We start from the raw sequence: 23593 nt of genomic DNA, 5'->3' as shown, positions 1-23593 counted from the left end.
AACCGGCTTACAATCGCCTTCCCTTCTCCTCCCCACAACAGATACCCTGTGAGGGAGGTGAGGCTGAGAGAGCTGTGACTAGTCCAAGGTCACGAAGCTGGCTTCGTGTGGAGGAGTGGGGAAACCAACCCGGTTCTCCAGATCAGAGTCTACTACTCCAAACCACCACTCTTAACCACACCACCAGGCCAACAGCCGTGTACCCACACCAAGGGGGCCGGGGGGGGCACTGAGTGGGCTCCTGCCCCCTTTTAAAATGGATGAGCAGGCAGATGACTGGGGAGGGCACCTACATGTGCGACTCAAGCAGGAGAAACGCAGCAGAAGACTGGGGCAGTCCTGTCACCTGTTCGGTTGGCGGCCCGCCCACCGTAGTTCCTCGCAATCCCCCGAGATGGCTGCCAGCTCTTTTGGAAGTCCTCATATTGAGGTGAGCATCCCTGTGATGGTGCTCACTCAAGAGAGACCCCTTGAGGTCCACAGATGCTGGGCTGGTCCAAGGAGATGAGTGGCCATCGGAACCCGCCAGGGGGGTGGTGCCTGAAGAGAGCTGAGGAGAGGGAGATGCCCACCCACCTGGGGGATAATTGTGACTTTAAAGCGGAGGTCGTGGAGCCCGATTTTAGCAATGTTGATCCCGTCAATGAGAATGTCCCCTTCGGCAGCTTCAGTGATTCGGAAGAGGCCCAGAGCGAGGGAGGACTTCCCAGCGCCCGTCCTGCCAACTATGCCCACCTTTGAAAAAGGACACAGAAAAAGACAATGGGATGCCATTCTGGAAAGGGGGCAAACATGTTATTGTTTGGGTGGGGTGGTTCCTGCTTGCACCCATCAGATGGAAATAGTAGCAATTTCCCAATTTTGGGGAAACTGGGTACTTGCTAACATTGATTTGAGATTTATGTTTGAAGCCTTGGCCTCCAAGTGAAACCCAGACAATAAATACACACACATGCACAACAAGTTGCCTGCAAATGCAGGTGCCCACAGGAATGGGCCCCTCTTGTCTTCCAAAGGTCAGGTAGAATGAGTTATTCGGGTGCTGGTTCTGATCAGCCACTGCTAGAAGGTCCCCTCCCTCCCCTCACAAAGGTTCCCTTCCTGCCTAGACCTCCCACCCAGCTCCTCTTCCCAGCCTCCTCTGCTCCCCGAGCAGCTCTCGCTCGCCCCGCATCAGCTCCTGCAGGCCAAACGGGCCCACAGCCAACCTTTTCTCCCCCGTTGACGGTGACGTCGATGTTCTTCAGCACTAAGTCCATGTCGTCTCGGTAGCGCAGCCCGTAGCCCCGGAATTCCACTTTCCCTTCCTGGGGCCAACCACGCGGTGGAGAGGGCTTCACAGTCCACTCGGCCTGGAAGAGACAGCGCTGGGGGCTCAGGAGCACCCGAGGGTCTGCAACATGCAGCTTCTAGAAATCTTGGCAGCGAGGCCCACAACAATTCACAACAGTTTCGGAGTCGCAAACCACCGAAGGCAGCATTAATTGACAGCTCTGTGCTGCCAGCTTCTGTGGAGCTCACAGCTCAGAACCTCAAGGTCTCTCAGTTTTCCAAAGACCAGTAAATTATGTAGTGTCTTCAAGAGCAGCAGCCTCCAGATAACAGCTTTATACAACTTCAAACAGAGCTCACCAAAAAAACCACATTACTTGAAGAGGTGGAGGAAGAGGAAGGAGAAGAGTTGGTTTTTATATGCTGACTTTCACTTAAGGGAGAATCAAACCGGCTTACAATCGCCTTCCCTTCCCCTCCCCACAACAGACACCCTGTGAGGTGGGTGGGGCTGAGAGAGCTCTAAGAGAACTGTGACTGGCCCAAGGTCACCCAGCTGGCTTTGTGTGGAGGGGTGGGGAAACAAATCCTGTTCACCAGATTAGCCTCCGCCGCTCACGTGGAGGAGTGGGAAACCTAACTTGGTTCTCCAGATCAGAGTCCAGTGCTCCAATTATTGTAGTGCCGTGGGGGGGGGGGGGAGACAGCTGGAAACCCCCAGGGAAGAGCACAACACACACGGAAGAAGTGCACATTTGTAGAAGAGCAGGTGCTTGACTTGATCCACAAAAGAGCAGACTGGGAAAGGCACGGCCGGCGGCCACAGTGAACAACTCTTACACGAATGCTGATTGAGCCTCCATAACCTGCTAGACGAAACCTCCCCTCCTGCTATAAAGCCCCCCCCCCGCCCTGCCATGCACTGCAGCAGGAGTGGATTAAAAAGTGCTCAGATGATGGGTGGAGAAAGACAGGAGCTTTAAAGCAGAATCTGGCCCTCGGATCTTTTCTAGAGGCTCAAGAGAAACTCAGGGTGTGTTTGACAACTAGAAGGCTCAAATCCCACTCTTGCTTGCCTGGACCTTCCTGGGGGGGGGGGTGCAGGCAGCTCCCCCCCCCCTCCACACACTGGTTTTCCAGAATATCTCACTCATAATTCTTCCAGCTGAGTATAAAGAGGAGGCGCCGTGCTCAGTGGCAGAGCATCTGCTTGGCATGCAGAAGGGCCCAGGTTCAATCCCCAACAATTTTAAGGATCAGGCAACAGGGGATGTGAAAGACCTTTCTCTGCCTGAGAGCCTGGAGAGCCCCTGCCAGTCTGAGTAGGCGATACTAATTCTGATGGACCAGGGGTCTGATTCGGTATCAGGAAGCTTCAACTGTGGGAGTGCTTTTGTGAGCAAGTGAATGCTTTTATTCGATTTATTCAATTTTCTGATCCAAATTCACTCTATTTCTTTTTTCCCCTCTCTTTTTTTTCCTACCTGTACATCACACCCAATTTTATTTAAACAAAATGCCTTAAGTGGGGGGGGGGGGGAACAGAAGGAGTAAAAACTGCTGATCGGATTCCAAGCAAGTCAGTCCCTTTTGCCATCCAAAGGCAAGGCGCTTACTAGGTATGGTTTGCCCCATATTTTGTTCTTGTTGTGTTTCCTCACAAAGTGCCTGTTCCTCAGGAACTTGGGATCAGCCCCCTTCAGAGATTCATATCTATATGACCTGGGCTTCTTAATACCATTTCTGTGCCATTTGAGAAACTGATTGTGAGTTATGTGGTTCTTGGACTTGGCCAGCATGGTGTAGTGGTTAAGAGCGGTGGACTTGGAGCAGTGGCAGGATGGTGCTGCTGCAGTCGTCTTGTTTGTGGCTTCCTAAAGGCATCTGGTTGGCCATTGTGTGAACAGACTGCTGGACTTGATGGGCCTTGGTCTGATCCAGCAGGGCCTTTCTTATGGACTCTGATCTGGAGAACCGGGTTCGATTCCCCACACTTCCACATGAGCGGCGGAGGCTAATCTGGTGAACAGGATTGGTTCCCCCACTCCTCCACATGAAGCTAGCTGGGTGACCCTGGGCTAGTCGCAGCTCTCTTAGAGCTCTCAGCCCCACCTACCTCACAGGGTGTCTGTTGTGGGGAGAGGAAGGGAAGGCGATTGTAAGCTGGTTTGATTCTTCCTTAAGTGGCAGAGAAAGCATATAAAAACCAACTCTCCTTCTCCTTCTAAACCTCCACTTCCAACACCGATTGGGCAACAAAGAGAAGTAGAGTGAATGGTCTCTCTTCCAACAGTTCCCACGCCATGGAAAACCAGCATCAGAATGCCGCCCATTTGTGTTAAAGCTCTTGGAAAGGCCAACTCAAGTGTTTTATGGCAAATGGGCACAAAATATTTTACGGGGGATATGGAAAAGGGCGGCAGCGACTGTGTTTTGTCACTGGAGGGAGCTCCAAGGCCTTTAACAAAAGGCCGCTCAATGTTCCTTTGTGAGGACAGCCCCTGAAAGCCTTTGCAGAGTGTCCCAGCTCCATATCCTGGAATCGGTCGGTCCCCCAAATTTGAGCCCCAGAAGCCTTCTTAAGCATACCTCTTTTTCCTTTTCAGAGTATTCTTTCACCCTTTCCACAGCGACGATGTTCGTTTCCATCTCAGACGACATGCGAACCAGCCAGTTTAAGTACGTGGTGATCTATACGAAGAAAAAACCGGAAAATCCAAAGCCAGAACCTATGTTGCATGTGTGCACAGGCAGTGGCAATGTACTGGTCCCACAGAGCATGCTGAGTACATCTACGATTCTTCCTCTCTCTTCTCTATTCCTGGATGAGACCCTCTGACATCAGAGACTTAGAGACAATCATAGAATTGGAAGGGACCACCAGGGTCATCTAGTCCAACCCCCTGCACAATGCAGGAAATTCACAACTATCTCCCAACACTCCCCCAGTGACCCCTACTCCATGCCCAGAAGGTGGCCAAGATGCCCCTCACTCTCATGATCTGCCTGAGGTCACAGAATCAGCCTTGCTGACAGATGGCCGTTTCGCCTCTGCTTAAAAACCTCCAGGCACTTAAAGTATTCTAGATAAAGGCAAGGACCCCATGCAAGGACCGGGTCATTACTGACCCATGGGGTGACATTACTAGACTATGTTTACGGGGTGGTTTGCCATTGCCTTCCCCAGTTGTCTACCCTTTACCCCCAGCAAGATTGGGTACTCATTTTACCGACCTTGGAAGGATGGAAGGCTGAGTCAACCTTGAGCCGGCTACCTGAAACTGGCCTCTGTTGGGATCGAATGAAGGTCGTGAGCAGAGTTTGTCACTGGAGCTTACCTCTCTGCACCACGGGGCTCCACAGTATTCTACAGAACGCCAAAGATTTCTCTTTGTTTCAGCAGCCTGCTGAAGATCATCAGGGAAGGGGCCAGGTGCACCTCCCTGGGGAGGTTGTTCCATAATCGTGGGGCTGCCACCAAAAAGGCCCTCTCTCGTGTGCCTACTCGATAATCATCCCAGATACTTTCTGATTTGCAAAAGGTTTAGTGATTCCCCGAGGTTACCCATTATGTTAGGAAATTCTTCAGCAAGAACACTTAGAGCAAGACAGGCTGGTCTGAGCTACCTGCAGCGCGTACAGGATGGAGAGTCCCACCAGCCCCGGACTGAGGTTGTGGCGAGCCACCACCGCAAACAGAGCGGCAAAGAGGACGATGCCGTTCCCCACGTACTCAAGGCGCACCGCCAGCCACCTGCAGAGCGGGACAAGGAGGCATTTAGGGAGCTCTGGTTCAAAACATACCACAACTGCATGGGGCAGCAGCTCTCCGAAGTTCCTGCCAGAAGAAGTTCTGCTCCGACACCCTCAAGAGGAAGGCGCCAGGGAGTCAGGCAAAACTGTACAAAGCCCCAGCCAAGGGGGCCTTCTGCACTGGTGCCCAGTCTCCAATCCGACCGGCAAGGCAGATCTGCCCCATATGGACGGTCTGTGTGGATCCACATGGCAGAACAAAACCTCAAGATGGGGCGGTGGGGGAGGAAAGGGAACGGGCCCCCGCAGTTTGTTTTAAGATTCTTGCAGTAATGAAAAAACTGTTTCTATAGCTAGATTCGGGTCCAGGAGCACCTTCGAGATCTTTCATACTTGATAACTACTCCAGATTTTAAGACTATTTTATGACTGAGATGTTGACAATTTTATTTACGGCTGAAATATAACATCCCCTCATTTAAGATGGAAACACACATGGGGATTAGTTTCCCATCTGTATGGAAGCCCAAAACAGAGGAAGAAGTTTTGCAATTATATATTATTTGTTATCCAAAGCCACAACGCACACACAGTCATAAAGAATTTTAGAGATTTATGTATATATTTTGTAGTCTGGACTGGTGATTGTTTAGGCCACCGAGGGCTGTATAGCCGAAACGCATACGGTCAGCATCTAATTGTGTGATTTTATGTCTAATTGTGTTACATGAGCATGTTGATTTGGTAGGCTTTTGCAAGGCCTTATATGTTTTATATGTTATTAGATTTTAGCCTCTAATAAATACATAAATATTTTGTACAGACATAACTTTTAGATGGTATAACTCTTAGCCTTGAATGTTTACTTTTTCTTGACCTTTGGGTACTTAATTCTGTTGTTTTTTTAGGGTTCAGTTCCCCCCCCCTTTGTTGTTGGTGTAGCACCTTAAGAGACCAACCAGATTTTTGAGGTATGAGCTTTTGAGAGTCAACGCTCCCTTTGCTGATGAAGGGGACTTTGATTCTCCAACGCTTATACCCCCAAAATCTTGTCAGTCTCTAAGGTGCTGCTGGACCCAAATCTCGCTCTTCTACTGCAGACCAACAAGGCAACCCTTCGATACTCTCTTCGAAAACTAGGTTTCTACAGGCTCAGTGCCGGAGAACTGAGCCCTGGCAACAGCCACAAAGACTCCAACCTACGTGGAGATAGAATAATTCTGGTCAGGAATCATTCTGCTTTGCTCAGGCACCTCTGGCTGGAGACCAACGGGAGACCAAATATTTTCCTCCCAAACCCGCGGGAGGCACGGCTGGGGTGCAGGGGCTGTGCGCCACACCACCTGTCCAGGAGGCAGCCACTTGGGGCAAGGGCCCGGCCCACGCGCCCTCCCACCTGTTGGCCACGATGCTGGGGAAGTACGCCTTCTGGTTCTCGTCCACTTTCAGGTCGCTCTGCCTGATGAAGCGCTGCTGCTCCTCGAAGGCCCGGATGACGCTCACGCCCAGAAGCGTCTCATTGAAGTGGGAGTAGACCGGGGAGCGGCTGACCGACTCGAGGCGTTTCAGCTGGCGGGAGGTGGCCACGTAGAAGCGCTGAAAGGGCCAGAGGCCAGGGTCAGAGACCAGGGAGGCACATGCGCCAGGCTGGAGCCGGATTTAGGGGAAATCAGAGCCCGGCCTGCTCTGAGAATGCCACAGAATCCTGGTAGAAGCCCTACGAACCTTAAAAAACAAGACATCTATAGCCCTCAAGGTTGTGGCAGTAAAGCGGCCGGGGGGGGGGGGGGAGGGAATCACTGTATATCTGAACTAAAGGTGTATCCTCATTTATATTCTTCCCCAAACAGCAACTGTTTACTCCTTTCGGCAGTACAATATTTCACTGCTCTGCAGCTGAGCAGACACAGCCCCCACCTGTGAAGGTTCAGGAACTCCCGTCCCTCTTTGATTCCTCCCCCCCTCCCCCGGGGCAGGGGAGAATAAAAAGTCCTGGGAGGGGTGGCCAGGCGATGCTTGCTGGCATCGTATAAACACGTCAAGCGCCACCTTGGAAGAGGGCCCTCTGGCCAACTATTTCTGCCACCTTCCAGGCATCACAGAACCCCTCTCTGAGTATTTCAGAAGCGGCAGCAAATGAAAACCCAGCTCTGAGCGCCACCAGGGCAGAGAAGAACGTCATTATTAAACAATGTGTAATCTGGGAAGTTTTTGGTTACTCAGTTAATGAGCACAGGGGTGGGGGCAGAGAGAACAGGGAGACCACTCGGGGGGTGTATTCAGAGTAAAAACGTACCCAGGGCTAAAGGTCTTGCCGGGTTGGTTTCTGGCCTAAACACTTGTCCTGGTGCTGGTGTCATTCATTCAGAGTAAAAACGTCTGTCTTATTCCCTGTCTTGGGGGGGGGGGGAGGTTGTACAGAACGAAAGTCACCTCAAAGGAAACGGAATACACGGGCAAGGAGCAGCTTCCGCCGTATCCATAAATCCATAAATACTACACAGTCCCGTTCAAAACCATTTGGGGTGTTCTGACATCCCCGTTAGGAGGATCACATGAAAATTTCCACTCGGGGCAAGAAATTAATCCAGGGACTTGCTGAATGACGGCACCCCGACCCCTGCCAGGAGGCAAGTGAACACATGGCAGCAGGTGGAAACAAAAGACTGCAAGCGGGGGGGAGGGTTTACCCTTTTGCCCTCCCCCTCCACTCAAAAAATAAAAAAGCAGAGCAAAAGAAGGAAATCAACACAGTAGGAAGTGAACTGGGCTGGAACGGCCAGCCGTCTTAAGTGCCAGATTTTTAGCTGCAAGTTTTAATGGGGCAGAACATTAAAAGACACCTCCCGCCCCACCTGCAGTCCAAACCAGCACAGCTCACTTGCTGCCCCTTCAAGACTTTACTGTCTCATCATCTGGCATCCAAAGACGAGAGTTTTGCCCAGGGAGGTCGAAAGGAAGAAGAAAAAGAAGGAGTTGGTTTTTATATGCCGACTTTCTCTACCACTTAAGGAAGAATCAAACGGACTTACAATCTCTTTCCCTTCCCCTCCCCACAACAGACACCCTGTGAGGTAGAGGGGGCTGAGAGAGCTGTGACCTGCCCAAGGTCACCCAGCTGGCTTCGTGTGGAGGAGTTCTCCAGATCAGAGTCCACCGCTCCAAACCACCACTCTTAACCACTACTCCACGCTGGTTCTCAAGCACAAAGAAAGGGTGTCTGGGAGTCCCGAGCCTGGTGCCCCCTACCTGCACGAAGAAATAGACGAACCCCAGCGGAGGAATGACCACGGCGGCAATGGGGGTGGCCAAGAGGATGATGATGCAGGCCCCGATGACGTTGAACAGGGAGCCCATGAACATCTTGATGACCTGGGGGATGGTCGAATCGATGGTGTCGATCTCCTTGGAGAAGCGGTTCACCAGGTTCCCGCTGGGCGTCCGCTCGAAGAAGCTCATGGGGCACCGGAGCACGTTGTGGAGCAAGTTGATGTGGAGGCGGCGGGACGCAAAGATCCCTCCCACCGAGACAGCCATGGAGTAGCCGAACACAGCGATACCTTCGAGACAAACACAAACACCCCCCTAGATGGCCTGCACCCTCGGAAATTGGAAAAAGCGCCAGCAACTCAGGCGGCTGTGCATTGTGCCAGGCTGCGCCAAAGAACCCCTGGAGAACTTGCTCATACCCCAAATGATCCCAGCAGGGCATCCGTACCCACTCAGTGCCCGCTATTTGCTTCCTGCATGTCATCACCTGGAGGATGTGGTTTAATTGGCACAAACGACAGCCAGGTGGGTCATGGGAGATTTCAAGAGACCCCTGCCTCTGGGGCATGGTGGCGGCTGAGCTGAGAAGACTTCGGAGTCCCCCTCTTGCACCTTTCCAACTGGACTCTTCCGGCTCACCCTAGGACCCCCACTTCTAATGTAATTCCCCCCCCACACACACACATCCATTACTGTATTTGTTCATCGCTGACATTAAGAAAAAGGATCTGATATTCAGTACTGCACTTTACCAAAAAGCAATTCAAAACTGAGATGTTAAGACTGAACGGATTGTTCTGTTTCTAGGCGAGATGTCAACAGTACTGTTAAGGACTTGGGCCCCATGATCACCAAAATCGCTGTTCATCTCCCAGCGGGGCGTAGTGGTTAAGAACGGCGGACTCAAATCTGGAGAACCAAGTTCAATTCCCCACTCCTCCACATGAAGCCTGCTGGGTGACCTTGGGCCAGTCACGATTCTCTCAGAACTCTCTCAGCCCCACCTACCTCACAAGGTGCTTCTTGTGGGGAGGGGAAGGGGGGGCGATTGTGAGCCACTTTGAGACTCTTTAAGGTAGAGAAGAGCAGGTTATAAAAACCAACTCTTCACCTGGCGTTTCCTATGCACCCCAAACTCCTTTGCTGACATAGGGACTGGGTATTCACACCTCAAAAACACACAGGAAGCCAAGGTTTTCAGAAGGATGAATTCTAAGGTCTACACGGAACATCAGGTTTGGGGAAATGCTCCGAACCCCTCCCCTCCCTATTTCCAGTTTGCTTGATTCAAAAATGTTTCAGTCCAGAAAGAGATGCTTCGGTTTTTGCAGCTATGATGATGGCAGAGGAAGCAGAAGAAGAAAAAGAGTTGGTTTTTACATGCAGACTTTCTCTACCACTTAAGGAAGAATCAAACTAGCTTACAATCCCCTTCCCTTCCCCTCCCCACAACAGACACCCTGTGAGGTAGGTGGAGCTGAGAGAGCTCTAAGAGAGCTGTGACTAGCCCAAGGTCACCCAGCTGGCTTCGTGTGTAGGAGTGAGGAAACGAACCCGGTTCTCCAGATTAGCCTCTGCCACTCATGTGGAGGAGTGGGGAATCTAACCCGGTTCTCCAGATCAGAGTCCACTGCTCCAAACCACTGCTCTTAACCACTACACCATGCTGGCAGGAAAAAGACTGGCTGTGGAACTCAGCACTAGGTTGCCACCCATGCGAGTTCCAGCTCTTAACCCTAACCCTACCACACCCCACGGAGGCAGCAACCTGGATGAAGAAGAAGAGTTGGTTTTTATACCCACTTTTCTCTACCAAGGGGAGTCTCAAAGCAGCTTACAATCTCCTCCCCTTCCTCTCCCCACAACAGACGCCTTGTGAGGTAGGAGGGGCTGAGAGAGTTTGGAGAGAACTGTGACTGGCCCAAGGACACCCAGCTGGCTTCATGTGGAGGAGCGGGGAATCGAACCCGGCTCTCCAAATTAGAGTCTGCCGCTCTTAACCATGACACCGTGCTGGCTCTCAATATGAAATAACACAACGTGTGGTCAGCAAAGGCTGACAAGTACTGCGGCCTCACCAGCCTCAGGTTTCAATCAAGCCTCCCTCGGAGTTTCACGGGGCTGCCCCCCTCCCAAGAGCAAAAATCAACGCCCATAAGGTTTACTTTTACTCGCTTCGTTATATCCGCATTTTCCCCCAGCGGAGACCCAAAATGACTTGCGTCCCTATTTTATCCTCACAACCACCCTGTGGGGTCGGTTAGGATGCAAGCGTGTGACTGGCCCAAGGTCACTCAAAGAGCTTCCATGCCAGAGTGGAGGATTCGGACCTGGGTACTCTAACCGCTACACTGCGCTGACCCTGAGAGAAGATGCCAAGCAAACCTTGAGACATGCCCAGGGCCCCATAGACTCCCAGCCGGATGTCTGTTTGCTGCTGAGTCCTGTTGATAACGGGGTCGTCTGTCCACAGACTCAGCCAGTAGTTGGAGGCCAGGGAAGCCACGTGGTTGCACACGAAGAGGAAGATGCTCAGGAAGGAGATGAAGAGCCCGATGGCTTTCATGTACTCCCAGTAGATGGTCGCCTGCACCTAAGGAGGGGCACAACGCACATGAGAACAGGTGAAGCTGCCTTACACTGAGTCAGACACCCCTTGGTCCATCGAAGTCAGTATTGTCTACTCTGGCCGGCAGCGGCTCTCCAGGGTCTCAGGCAGAGGTCTTTCACATCACCCACCTGCCTAGTCCCTTTAACTGGAGATGCCGGGGATTGAACCTGGGACCTTCTGCATGCCAAGCAGAGGCTCTAGCACTAAGCCACGGCCCCTCCCTTGAGCACAGACCTTTGGAACAACACCCCACCAGGGTTGCCAACCTCCAGGTGGTGGCTGGAGATCCCCCACTATAACAACTGATCTCCAGAGCTCAGTTCCCCTGGAGGAAATGGCCGCTCTGGAAGGTGGACTCTATGGCATTATACTCCACTGAAGTCCCTCCCCTCACTGAACCCCTCCCTACACAGGCTCCACCCACAAAATGTCCAGGTCTTTCTCAATCCTAACCCCCAAATTTACATACTCTGCCCCCCTTTCTGTTCCACAACTGTGTGAATGCAAAATGCAACCCACAAGAAGCGATATTGACATTGGGTTAACAGCCACTGCGCCTTGGACGCTGGGAGACAAGATAGTTATTGACTTCATTCATATCCTGCCTATCTCCGCCCCAAAGTGGCATACATCATTCTTGTCTCCTCCATTCTGTCCTCACAACAACCCTGTAAGGTAGGCTAGGGCCGAGAAAGAGTGACTGGCCCAAGGCCACTTAGTGAGCTTCCATGCACTTTCAGCCTAGCCTACCTCACAGGCCTGTTGTGAGGACAACACGGAGGAAAGGAGAATGACATACACCCACTGGGGAAGAAAGATGGGGGCCCCAACAAAGCAGAACAAATAGAAAAACAAAAATGTGTCCAGCAGGCGTCAGGAACTCTGTCCAGCTCCCCCCGCTCCAAATTGGTCCAAAGCAGATATGCCCACCCACTCCATACGCTTTCATCAACACCAGGACACCGTCCCAAGTCAAACCCAACCCAAGTATTTTTTCGTTTCAATTCACACATGTAAACTTTAAGTCTATCAAAGTCCTTCAATCTTTTGCTTTCAAGGCCTTGGATTCCCCTGCCAAGCAAAGAGTTTTGGCGCTCAAAGTGGTGGGGACGGCTCTCACCTTCCCGGTCTGGGCCGTGTCTGCTTCCGTCAGCTTCCAAGCAGTCTTTTCCGCAGGGGCCTTCTGAAGCTCGGCTGTGCTGTTCTGCTGCGACATGGCCTTCCCGGTTTCTCCACTGTACGTGGAGGAGTTACTGAGCTGCCTGCTGGAAAAAGATATCGCTGTTCTAACTGCTTAACATGCTGCAGAAATCCCGCCCCGCCTCATCCTACTCTCTACAAAAGCCCACCCTTTCCTTCCACTACCCATTCTGGTCCTGGATTTTCTTCTCAGCAAATACCTGGGGTCATTTCAGGATGAGGTATTTCCCATCTACCTACCACCTGATCTCTCTAACCGGAGGTGCCGGGGATTGAACCTGCATGCCAAGCAGATGCTCTGCCACTGGGCCACGGCCCTTCCCCCTTGCCACGCTTTCCCCCCGTCCCTTGATAAAAGACTTGAAGAAAAAGGAGAGTTGGTTTTTTATACCCCCGCTTTCTCTACCTTTTAAGGAGACTCAAACCACCTTACAATCACTTTCCCTTCCTCTCCCCACAACAGGCACCTTGTGAGGTAGGTGGGGCTGAGAGAGTTCTGAGAGAACTGTGACTAGCCCAAGGTCACCCAGCAGGTTTCATGTGGAGGAGTGGGGAATCGAACTCGGTTCTTCAGATTAGAGTCCGCCGCTCTTAACCACTACGCCACGCTGGCTCTCAGTTCCACTGGTAAGGAACATGGCACAGGTGTCAAGTTGGAAGAAACCCTCCGCCTCTGCTGGTCTCTTCAGCACGCAGCCTCGGCACTTCCAGTCGCTGGCTTAAGTACTGAGTGGCCCCCCCTTAGGCACAGCCTTCCTTGCCTGGGATCACCGCAACCACGTTGCAGGAGCAAGGATTCAGCCCAGAGTTAGCCACTTTCCTCCGCCGCAGAGCCTCTTAAAGATGAAGCCGCCCAACAAAAGCAACCCCCAGCAAAGACCGTGCGCACCTCATCACTTGTGCCTGGGAGCCTTCGCTGACAAGAGCCCCATTTTCCAGAAGTTTCCCTTCCTTCACCGCTGCACTGTTTGGATCTGTAGAACAGAATGGAATATACATCAAACAGACCTGTTAGTGAAGGACTAAAGAAAAGCACATTTCAACGGCAACTACAGAAGCAGGATCCCTGCAGGTTGGAGGCAGCTATCAGAAGCATCATGTGACCCCAATGCTACAGCAATTACACTGGCTACGGATCCGCACCCACCTCAAAAGCCCTACATGGCTGGGGACTGGGTTATCCGAAGGGCCGTCTTCTCCCATATGTTCCTGCCCAGGAATTAAGGTCACAGGGAGAGGCTGTTGGGTGGGTACATGAGAGAGGGCCTTTTCGGTGGCAGCCCCACGATTATGGAACAGCCTCCCCAGGGAGGTGCACCTGGCCCCCTCTCTTTCAATCTCCAGGAGTCAACTGAAGATGGTTTCTTGTAGGACTGCATTTGATTCACACAGTCCTGCAGTGTGATTTTGAATTTTGGTTTTAAGTACGAACTTATGTATTATTTTATCGATTTTATTAAATTTCTACCCTGCCTTCCCCAGTCAAAGGCCAGCCTCATTGTATTTTATGTATTTTATTCCTATTCTAAGCTGCCTTGAGCTCTGTAAGGAAGAAAGGCAGCTAATAGATCCTTGAAATAAATAAATCAAGTAAATAATCTCCTGCTCCTAACTAGGGTTTGCACCCAAGGCAAGCATTTTGTTTTAGCCTTCTAAACACAACCCTTGCTTTTTACTCTACTCTAGTTAGACCTCACTTGGAGTATTTTGTTCAGTTTTGGCCACTTAAGGGGGTAATTGCTGGCCCCGCCCTCTGCTGTTGGCACTGAAGGGTGGGACTGAGAGTTGTTCATTTAGAAGCCTGCACTCGCCACAGGCAGTTGTGTTGTGATTCTGCAGGACTCAGAGCTGCTGAAGATGGGGCGGGGGAACCAGCTTCCTATCAGCTGGGAGTTTTGCCTGGCGGCCCTGCCGAGCTGGAACTGGGGCTGAAATACTTTTGGTATTCTTATGCTCTGCTGCCTCTTTTTGCATTTCCTGCAACCACAGGCACATGGTGCCGAGCGATGCTCAGCCGCAGTGTCTGTGTTCCGTTCGTTGGGGAGGCGGGACTGCCAGGAGGCACCCCCTTCCTTATGGATCCTGACCGTTTAATGGGGTGGGGGAGAGATGTCTCTCGGGCAGCCACCCACATGTCCAGCCCCTCAACCACATTTCAGAGACCAAAACAGCCTCCAAAAGAACACGTCCTGGATTCAGATGGTTAAAAGGCACACAGCGTTTCATAGAATCACAGAATCATACAGTTGGGACCACCAGGGTCATCTAGTCCAACCCCCTGCACAATGCAGGAAATTCACAACTACCTCCCCCCCCACCCCACCCCCCGAGTGATACCCTACTCCATGCCTGGAAGATGGCCAAGATGCCCTCCCTCTCATCATCTGCTTAAGGTCACAGAATCAGCATTGCTGATAGATGGCCATCTGGCCTCTGCTTAAAGGAGAGCTCACCACCTCCCGAGGAAGCCTGTTCCACTGAGGAACTGCTCTGTTAGAAAATTCTTCCTAATGTCTAGACAGAAACTCTTTGGATTTAATTTCAACCCGTTGGTTCTGGTCCGACCTTCTGGGGCAACAGAAAACAACTCGGCACCATCCTCCATATGACAGCCCTTCAAGTACTTGAAGATGGTTATCATATCCCCTCTGTCTTCTCCTCTCCAGGCTAAACATCCCCAGCTCCTTCAACCTTTCCTCATAGGACTTGGTCTCCAGACCCCTCAGCATCTTTATTGCCCTTCTCTGGACATGTTCCAACTTGTCCACATCCTTCTTAAATTGCGGCGCCCAAAACAGAACACAGTACTCTATTAAAACCAAAGGCAGGGATGAGGAGAAGGCCCTTCTCTTGGTTAATGGTTAAACCAGCCCCCTCCGCCCTGTCTGACTTCCACCCCAATGAAACTCAAGTCTCTGACCCACTTGGAATCTCTTTCAGAATGGAGAGGGAGTCCAGCCTAGAAGGCAGAGGCCGGAGGTCCCACACTGCCGCAGCATTTAAGAACAAATGCAGCTGAAGCAAAACCAAGCCGCCTGGCAGGGCTGTTGTGCAGCTCTCTTTGGGGCTTGTGTAGAATAACTCTCTATAGCTCTCCTGCCAGGCGTCGCTTCCAGAGTTTCGCCGTTACCTTGTCAGGCGCATGAACAATTTATCATGTACAAATGACTTTCTGTGCTTACAGGAGTCCAGCTTGCAAATGCAAAACCTTATCACGGGAAAGTAGCCCCGTGAAGGCCGTTGGCTAAGCAGCTGCCAAACCTGTGAGCGTCCCCACTTTTGTCACAGAGGTGGAATTCAAGATGCAGAATGTGTGTCTTGACAGTTCTGCCAAAAAGTCTGCTAGCAAAATCCTGCAAGGAGTTGTCTGAGTGGCCCTGCACATTCCCCCAGACGACAAAGGCCACGACAGAGACAGAAACAAAACCATAATCTGAGCTTCAGGACAAGGTGGAAACCACAATGAAAAATCCAACTCGCACGGGCTGGAAAATATTCCAGCCGCCCAGGCAAGAACAGGGGAAGTTCCTTCTCTACTGACGCTCTCTCTTTCATTTCACCTTTGTTTCTTTCCCCCTGTTCTTAAACCAAGGTCTTGAACAATAAAACCACAAAGCTTAAATAAGACCCATCTCTAAAAACACCTCCCTTCAACTCTCCTCTGTAGCCTCCAAAAAACGAGCAACAAAGTAAGTACGCTGAGGGTCAGAGTCCTCTAAGAGGAACTGAACCTTTTGCTCCAAAGTTGCTCGAGAAAATGCGGACCATTTGTTAAAACATGGTATAATCCATTTTAGCCTAAGGTGGGACACATAAGGACAATAGAGAAGGATCTGTATCAAGGAGTCCACTGACTGAAGAGGGCAGGGACACACAGCCGGTCTGAAAAGGGGGTCCTTAGCAGACAGCCCAGCAAAACCATTGAAAAAGGGCAATTAGATCTTGAATGCATAAAGATTCTACAAGTTTTGGACTAACCAGAGACTCCAGATAGGAAGGAAGATTGCCCTTAGATAACAGGCCCAGGGCACGCGGAGAACCTGACACTCTCTCTAATGCCGTAACACAGAACTAGAACCCCCAGGTAACCTCGGAGGCCCCCAGAACTGTGGAGGCTGCCTCCGTCAACACCTCTGTTCATCCTCCTCACTGGATGGATCTGACTTCTGTTAAGTGTTTAGAAGGCCAATTGATAGAGTCCGTTCCAGCTCAGAAGACCCAGCAGTAGAAGGGGCTCACTTGCCTACCTCTACGAAAGCACACAAGGCTGGCAGCACAGTTCTTCCAGGGGGGAGAAACTACCAAACACGCCGGAAGCCTTTCGGAGCAACACAGCCGAGCGATTGTGGCTGGGATCCAAAGAACCCTGCAACTACTTCCTCTGGCAGCCTGCGGGCTGGAATTTACACCATGCGAGAAAACCTTTTTTGGAACTCAAAGGGACTTTCAAAGCAGTTTGTGGAAAGACTGGGAAAGGAGAGGAGAATATTTCTCTCTTCAAAGGAGCCATAATCCCCACTGGATCTGCCCAAGTCCTTCTTTGGATCCCAGCCAGGGAATTGCCGGCACAGATCGGTAACACGAGGCCAGCAAAGAACAACAAGCACTTCTAAAAAAAGAATTGTAATTGGTTGCAGTCACGAGGGCTTGCCAAACCATGCTTGGTTTCGTTGCAGACTAAACTATTTTATTCCCCAACCACATGCAGAGGAGACACTTTCCAAGACCACAAACCTTCCTCCTCTTCTGAATTTGCATCTGTGGGTTTGTGACAGAAGGGAACATTAGAAAAAGGAAACAGAAGCAAAAAACTGGAATTTAAGGCTAAGGTGTTATCACACAGCACAGACAAACCTTCTCCTCTACCAGCCGCTGTAGGGGTTACATCAGGTGAGCAGAGACAGACAAAGAGAAAGAGACAGAGAGAGAGAGAGAGAGACTGATTTATTTATTGGGAACTCGAGCTGATCTTTGCTAGCCAATTACCTGTTAGGGAAAAAAATTATCAATTCCAGGAGGAATTTTCCTGCACAAACTCCCTTGAAAAAGAAAGCCAGCATGATATAATGGTTAGCATGTCAGTCTAGGATCTGGGAGAGCCAGGTTCGAATTCCTGCTCTACCATGGAAGTTTGCAGAGTGACTGGGCCAATCACATGCTTTCAACCTAACCTACCTGACAGGGTTGTTGTGAGGATAAAATGGAGGGGAGGGGAATGAGATATGCCACTTTGGGTTCCCAAACAAATAATAAAATAAAGAGAGTGGTGTCCTGCTGCAGAAGCCTAGCATAGGAGAGAGATCCTGGTTGTTTCAAGAAACAAAGCCCTGAACTCAATGCTCTGAGCAATGGATGGGGAAAGTCCCATGCCAGGCAGGGGCTGATACGCCTTGGCACAAGCACAGGCTTTGAGTGAGGAATGCCATGTGGGTGGCATCAACAGACAATCCAGCCATCGCTCCTGCCAGAGACAAAATGCCCAGCACAGCAATAAATAAGAAGCACAGCCAGCGTGGCTCAGTGGTTAGAGCCCTGGGCGACAACTTGGAGGATCTATGCCACAGGAGTTTGACGAGACAGACAAGAGAAATGGTTTCCCCAGCCCCTAAAGAGAGTGAGCCGTTCTTTCCTCTGGGGAAACAGGTCGTGCCTGGAGCTTCCTTCCCACATAATAATGCTTTTAACCCCTGCCAGCCCTCAGAAGCTGCCCGCCTTGAAGGAGTCACGGAGGATTCGGCATCATCCAACTTACTTCCGTCGTCCACGTTTTGCTCCGCACTGGCGTAGGTCCGCAGGAACTCCGCAAAGGCCATGTCCTGCTCCAGCAGTTCCTGGTACGACCCCATCTCCGAGATCTTGCCCTCCGTCATCACTATAATCATATCCATCAGGGGCAGATAACTCACCCCGTGGGTGACCAAAACCCGCGTCTGGATGCAGAAAGAAAAAGCTACTAAGCCCCTCCGTGTGTTGGGCGGGGCAGGGAGGGGTCTAGATATGTCAATCCTCAGCAGGCTGAACTATGGAGAACGCAGACTTCTCATGCCCACTCCAGGACAATCCGTGTGCAGAACGTGGGCCTTTTAAACATACGGTGAAAGAAATTAAAAACGGGTGTCTGGTCACCAGCATTGGGCAGACATTCTTTTTGGTGGTTGCAAATCGTTTTCCCTGCAGCTCAGTAAGAGTGTTTGAGTAGACCTGGAGGGTCTACTCCTCTCCCAGGCATGCCTGCACATGCCTACAGCCACCATTAGCAGAGTGGAAGAAAGACGACCAGCCAGGTGTGGGCAGAATTCACCCTCCTAGAAGAAGCCAAGGGAAGTAATACTACCACTGTATTCTGCATTGCTCAGACCTCACTTAGAATACTGTGTCCAGTTTTGGGCTCCACAATTTAAGAAGTATGTTGACAAGTTGGAGCGTGTCCAGAGGAGGGCGACCAGAATGGTCAGAGGTCTGGAATCCATGTCCTATGAGGAGAGACTTAGGGAGTTGGGTTTGTTTAGTTTGGAGAAGAGAAGGTTAAGGGGTGACATGATACCCATGTTTAAATATTTGAAGGGATGTCATGTTGATGAGGGAACTAGCTTGTTCTTTGTTGCTCCAGAGACTAGGACACGGAGTAATTGATTTAAACTAATAGAAAAACGATTCCACCTAAACATTAGGAAGAACTTCCTGACTGTGAGGGCTGTTCGATGGTGGAATGCGCTGCCTCGGAGGGTGGTGGAGTCCCCGTCTTTGGAGGTCTTTAAGCAGAGGCTGGATGGCCATCTGTCGGGAGTGCTTTGATTGTGGGATCCTGCATGGTGGGGGGAGGGTTGGGGGTCACTGGGGATGTGGGGGGGAGGTAATTGTTAATTTCCTGCATTGTGCAGGGGGTTGGACTAGATGCCCCTGGTGGTCCCTTCCAACTCTATGATTCTATGATTCAAAGGAGCAGCTCTCCTTCCCCCTACAGGAGCCTCCCCAATTTTTGAGGCCCACCCCCAAGTGGCTCCAGGAATTGGGCCGGTGGAAACCACAGAGCCTTCTTTGTGATGGCTCCCTCCAGTTGGAATTATTACCACTGCATCAGTTGGGCAGCCATCGAGGAGGTATCTGGGCACAGCAGCTCTGCCTGCCCAGGCTCACCCCAGACTGCTCGGCTTTGCCTGCCTTCCATTGTTTCTTTCATTGTGGTGGCTGTTATGTTTCAGGGTATTAACATGACATATATTGAATTTTATCTTGTAAAAGTGTAAGCGCTGCCCAAGGATGTAGTGATGGCCACAGGCACAGACAGCTTTAAGAGGGAATTAGACAGTTTCATGGAGGAGAAGGTCCTTCAAGGGATTCTAGCCATGGTGACTAAAGGGAACCTGCCAGCCATGCTGATTCTATGACCTTAGGCAGATCATGGAAGGGAGGGCATCTTGGCCATCTTCTGGACATGGAGTAGGGGGCCACTGGGTGTGTCTGGGGGAAGTAGCTGTGAATTTCCTGCATTGTGCAGGGGGCTGGACTAGATGACCCTGGTGGTCCCTTCCAACTCTATGATTCTATGAACCTCCACATTCAGAGGCAGCCAACCCCTGAATTTCAGTGCCAGGAGGCAACATCAGGGGAAGGCTTTGGCCTCCATGCCCTGTTGTTGGCCCTCCAGAGGAACTGGTTGGCTGCTCTGTGAGACAGGATGCTACACTAGATGGACCCTCACTGGTCTGATCCAGCAGGGCTCTTCTGAGATTTTTCTCAGGGGAAAGCCTCGGCCTCTACACCCTGTTTGTTGGCCCTCCAGAGAAACTGGTTGGCCACTGTATGAGACAGGATGCTACACTAGATCGACTTTCACTGGTCTGATCCAACAAAGCTCTTCTGATGTTCTTATGTTGTTAAGCAGCTTTGGATAATAGAAAGGCAGCAGAAAAATGATTTGAATAAGATCCACATGACCTCTTTCTTAACACAAGAGTTTGTGCAGTAGAGCTACAGAAAGGTCCAGCTCACACTCTTCCGTTTGTAGCCCGAGCGGTGTGGGAGGTGGAGGTTTAAGCTATGGCCAAGTCCAAGAACCACACCACTCACAACCAGTCTAGCAAACGGCACAGAAATGGCATTAAGAAGCCCAGGTCACATAGATATGAATCTCTGAAGGGGGCTGATCCCAAGTTCCTGAGGAACAGGTGCTTTGCGAGGAAACACAACAAAAAAGGGCTGGAAAAAATGCGGGCAAACAATGCCCAGCTCACTATAGAGAGGGGAAAAGAAGACCCCTTGTCCTTTAGAATGGATGTCATTAAAAAACTGCAATCTACCACCCGCAATCCACACGTACTTTGTTTTTCAGGATTCCCTTGGGCCCAATGACTTGCTCAAAAATGTGTTTCCCGACATGAGCATCGACAGCTGACAAGGGATCATCCAACAGGTAGACGTCGGCGTCGCAGTAGACGGCTCGGGCCAGGCTGACCCTTTGCTTCTGGCCCCCGGACAGATTCACACCCTGAGGAAGAGAAAATGAAAGCCGATGCAAGATGACAATTGACCCACACTGTTATAGCAGAGACCCAGACTTTGCTGGCCAGAGGATGGCTAGAAAAAGGAGCTGGTTTAGGAAGGAGGTAAAGAAAAGGAACATGGGTGCACCCCAAAAGGAATTGCCACTTTCACATGCCAAGTAGCATGGTTCACACACAGTGCCATGCGTGGAAGAGGCCGAGATTCGAGACAAGACAGGCCCAGCAGAGGCCAGAGGCGGGGGACCTCACTTCAGTCAGGCTTGCTTTCGTGTGTACGAGACCACGTGTGTTCGGAGCCTGGGCAGCGGATCTTGACCCCCCCCCCCACAGCAAGGAATGGGAAATTACACAGCCACAACGGCTGCGGTATTTAAATACCTTTTCCCCAATTTCTGTCTGGTCTCCGGAAGGGAGGATCTCCAGGTCGGGGAGAAGGGCGCAGCCCTCCACCGCTCTCTTGTACCAGCTCTCCTTCACTTCCCTTCCGAAGATGATGTTCTCCTTCAGAGTTGCATTCTGGATCCAAGCTTGCTGAGATACGTAGGCCACAGACCCCTGTGGAGGGAGGGGGTCAGAAAGCCCCCTGAGAACACAGCGCTGGCAGAAGAAGAACTTAAGAACTTGTGAACTTAGGTAAAACATGTGAGGGAGGGCAGGAAAGGTTGCGCTAGTGCTTGGCTCTCGTGGCCCATCCTGGCATGCCCAGGGTAGTGCCAATCGCCTCTTTGGGGTCAGGAAGGAATTTTCCTCCAGGCCAGATTGGCCCAGGAATTCTGGAGGTTTTTTTTGTTTTTTTGCCATCTCTGGGCATGGAGTGAGGGGGGAGGTAGTTGTGAATTTCCTGCATTGTGCAGGGGGTTGGACTAGATGACCCTGGTGGTCCCTTCCAACTCTTTGATTCTAAGAATGTGTCACCTGCCCCAATGGGATGAATATCTTCTCTGCCCCCCACGTCAACACTTCCTAACGCAATCTGCTTGCCCACAAGACTTAAGCCAAAACCACCCAATATTAGGCCACATGAGAGAGAGACAGAGAGATACAAAGAGAGAGAGAGAATGAGGCCTTCAGCCCGATGACAGCCAGCATAGAGTAGTGGTTAAAGTGTTGGCCTAGGATCTGGGAAACCCAGGTGCGAATCCCCCACTCTGCCTTGGGAGCTCGCTGGGTGACCCTGAGCCGCTTATGCACTCTCAGCCTCACCCACTTCACAGGGTGGTTGTGAGGATAAAATGGAGGAGAGGAGAATGACGTCAGCCGCTTTGGGTCCCCATTGGGGAGAAAGACGGGATATAAAGAAAGTAAAATAAAATAATGTGCCAGAACTGAGTATGGAACAGACTGGCAATATTACCCAGACAGCTCAAGCTAATGAGCCAAGCCTTGTACTGAAGAGGAATCTGCAGCCCTTCTGAGGCCAGGAGAAAACTCTGAGACCAACGGCAACCCTAGCAGCCAGGGACCTCACAAGGTGCACATTAGTGGACTTCAGTCCATTTTCTGGCCTGGAAGTGCCATTGAGTCACCAGGACAAACCCCTGACGAAGTTGGATTCGGGCTGGCCGACATCTCTTTTCACATCCCGTGCCTTTGAGCGCTCGGAAGCCGTTTCCTCAGCCGTACCTTAATGAACACAGAGCCGTCTCTCTTCTCCATTTCTCCCAGCAGTGCAGACAACAGTGAGGATTTGCCGCAGCCGACTTGGCCCACGACAGCCACCAGGCGGCATTCTGGGATGGCAAAACTGATGCTGGAACAAAAGAGCGCACAATTCAGCTCTTGGGGATGAGGGCAGAAGGGCCACAAGAGACCAACGAACATGCCGGCAGGGTCAAGGTAAAGATGGAGGGAAATCCCTCTCCCTCACCACCAGCCCCGTACGAGGCCTGTTCCCACACACATTTGTTCAAGAGCATCTCCACGTGAAATCCACAGGAGGGTATCCCTAGGGCCTCTTCGCCCAAAATGAATCTTCTACACAGATACCCCTTCTGTGAGAGGAATCCCGTGAACACCGCAGGGAGGGTGGCCCGGCCCGAACCGGACTAATGTTTGTATTTGCATCCTAACACACCAAATTCTTCTTCCTTTCTTCAGGTTTGACAGGAAAGTAAATATTCCATATGTTTCAATCCCACCCACCCCCACCCCCGAAATTTTAAATGTCTGTATCTAGGGGAAAAGGGTAGAACTCTTTCCTCCATGGCTTCAGAATTTCTGGACATTTTACATCTCTCCCCATCACAATCCGCAGGAAGGCTATCAAATAACTGTAGCAGGCGATGATAAAAATTTACTTTGGATCACCATCAAGAGAGAATGGAGAACACCGGGCTCTTACTTGTTCAAACAGGGAGGATCGCTTCTTGACCAGCTGAAGGTTGCGTTTTTCACAACAATGCTGTTCCCGTCAGCTAGCAGCATGTCATGAAAGGGAATTAAACACAACATTAAAGTCAGCGTCCGTATACTTTCGGGAGGGGGGGGCGCGTGTCGGTCTGCAGTAGAAGAACTAGACTGGAGTTCAGTAGCGCCTTTAGAGACCAACAAGATTTTGGGGGGTCCGAGCTTCCAAGAGACAAAAGCTCCCTTTATGTCTGACAAAGGGAGCTCTGATGCTCGAAAGCGTATATCAATGTGGTGTAGAGCCAGTGTGGTGTGGTGGTTAAGAGCAGTCGTTTGGAGTGGTGGACGCTTATCTGGAGAACCAGGTTTGATTCCCCACTCCTCCACATGAGCGGCGGAGGCTAATCTGGAGAACCGGGTTGGTTTCCCCACTCCTCCACATGAAACCAGCTGAGTGACCTTGGGCTAGTCACACTCTCTCAGCCCCACCTACCTCAGGGTGTCTGTTGTGGGGAGGAGAAGGGAAGGCGATTGTAAGCCGGTTCGATTCTTCCTTAAGTGGTGGAGAAAGTTGGCATATAAAAACCAACTGTTTTGATTCTTTTTAAAGAGTTTGACTAAGAGAATTGAGGATGCA

General features: G+C 51.1%; 1 protein-coding gene across 1 annotated transcript in view; it reads right to left on the bottom strand.

Moving 5' to 3' along the window:
• The window catches only part of LOC130492475 (multidrug resistance-associated protein 1-like), an 88302-nt gene that overhangs the window by 4384 nt on the left and 60325 nt on the right, over nucleotides 1-23593 (bottom strand). The window contains exons 15-28 of the mRNA XM_056866224.1: nucleotides 22952-23024; nucleotides 22234-22360; nucleotides 20989-21165; nucleotides 20427-20594; nucleotides 17859-18036; nucleotides 12996-13080; nucleotides 12027-12171; nucleotides 10681-10888; nucleotides 8275-8585; nucleotides 6422-6621; nucleotides 4900-5026; nucleotides 3862-3963; nucleotides 1209-1352; nucleotides 577-735 (exon numbers count right to left, since the gene is read on the bottom strand). Of these exons, the coding sequence (XP_056722202.1) occupies nucleotides 577-735; nucleotides 1209-1352; nucleotides 3862-3963; nucleotides 4900-5026; nucleotides 6422-6621; nucleotides 8275-8585; nucleotides 10681-10888; nucleotides 12027-12171; nucleotides 12996-13080; nucleotides 17859-18036; nucleotides 20427-20594; nucleotides 20989-21165; nucleotides 22234-22360; nucleotides 22952-23024 (2204 nt within the window). The remainder of the gene's footprint in view (nucleotides 1-576; nucleotides 736-1208; nucleotides 1353-3861; nucleotides 3964-4899; nucleotides 5027-6421; nucleotides 6622-8274; nucleotides 8586-10680; nucleotides 10889-12026; nucleotides 12172-12995; nucleotides 13081-17858; nucleotides 18037-20426; nucleotides 20595-20988; nucleotides 21166-22233; nucleotides 22361-22951; nucleotides 23025-23593) is intronic.

The sequence above is a fragment of the Euleptes europaea genome, chromosome 21 (genome assembly GCF_029931775.1).
Source record: "Euleptes europaea isolate rEulEur1 chromosome 21, rEulEur1.hap1, whole genome shotgun sequence".
NCBI classification, from domain to species: Eukaryota; Metazoa; Chordata; class Lepidosauria; order Squamata; family Sphaerodactylidae; genus Euleptes; species Euleptes europaea.
Note: the sequence above shows the minus strand (reverse complement) of the source record. Positions and strands in the feature narration are given on the sequence as shown.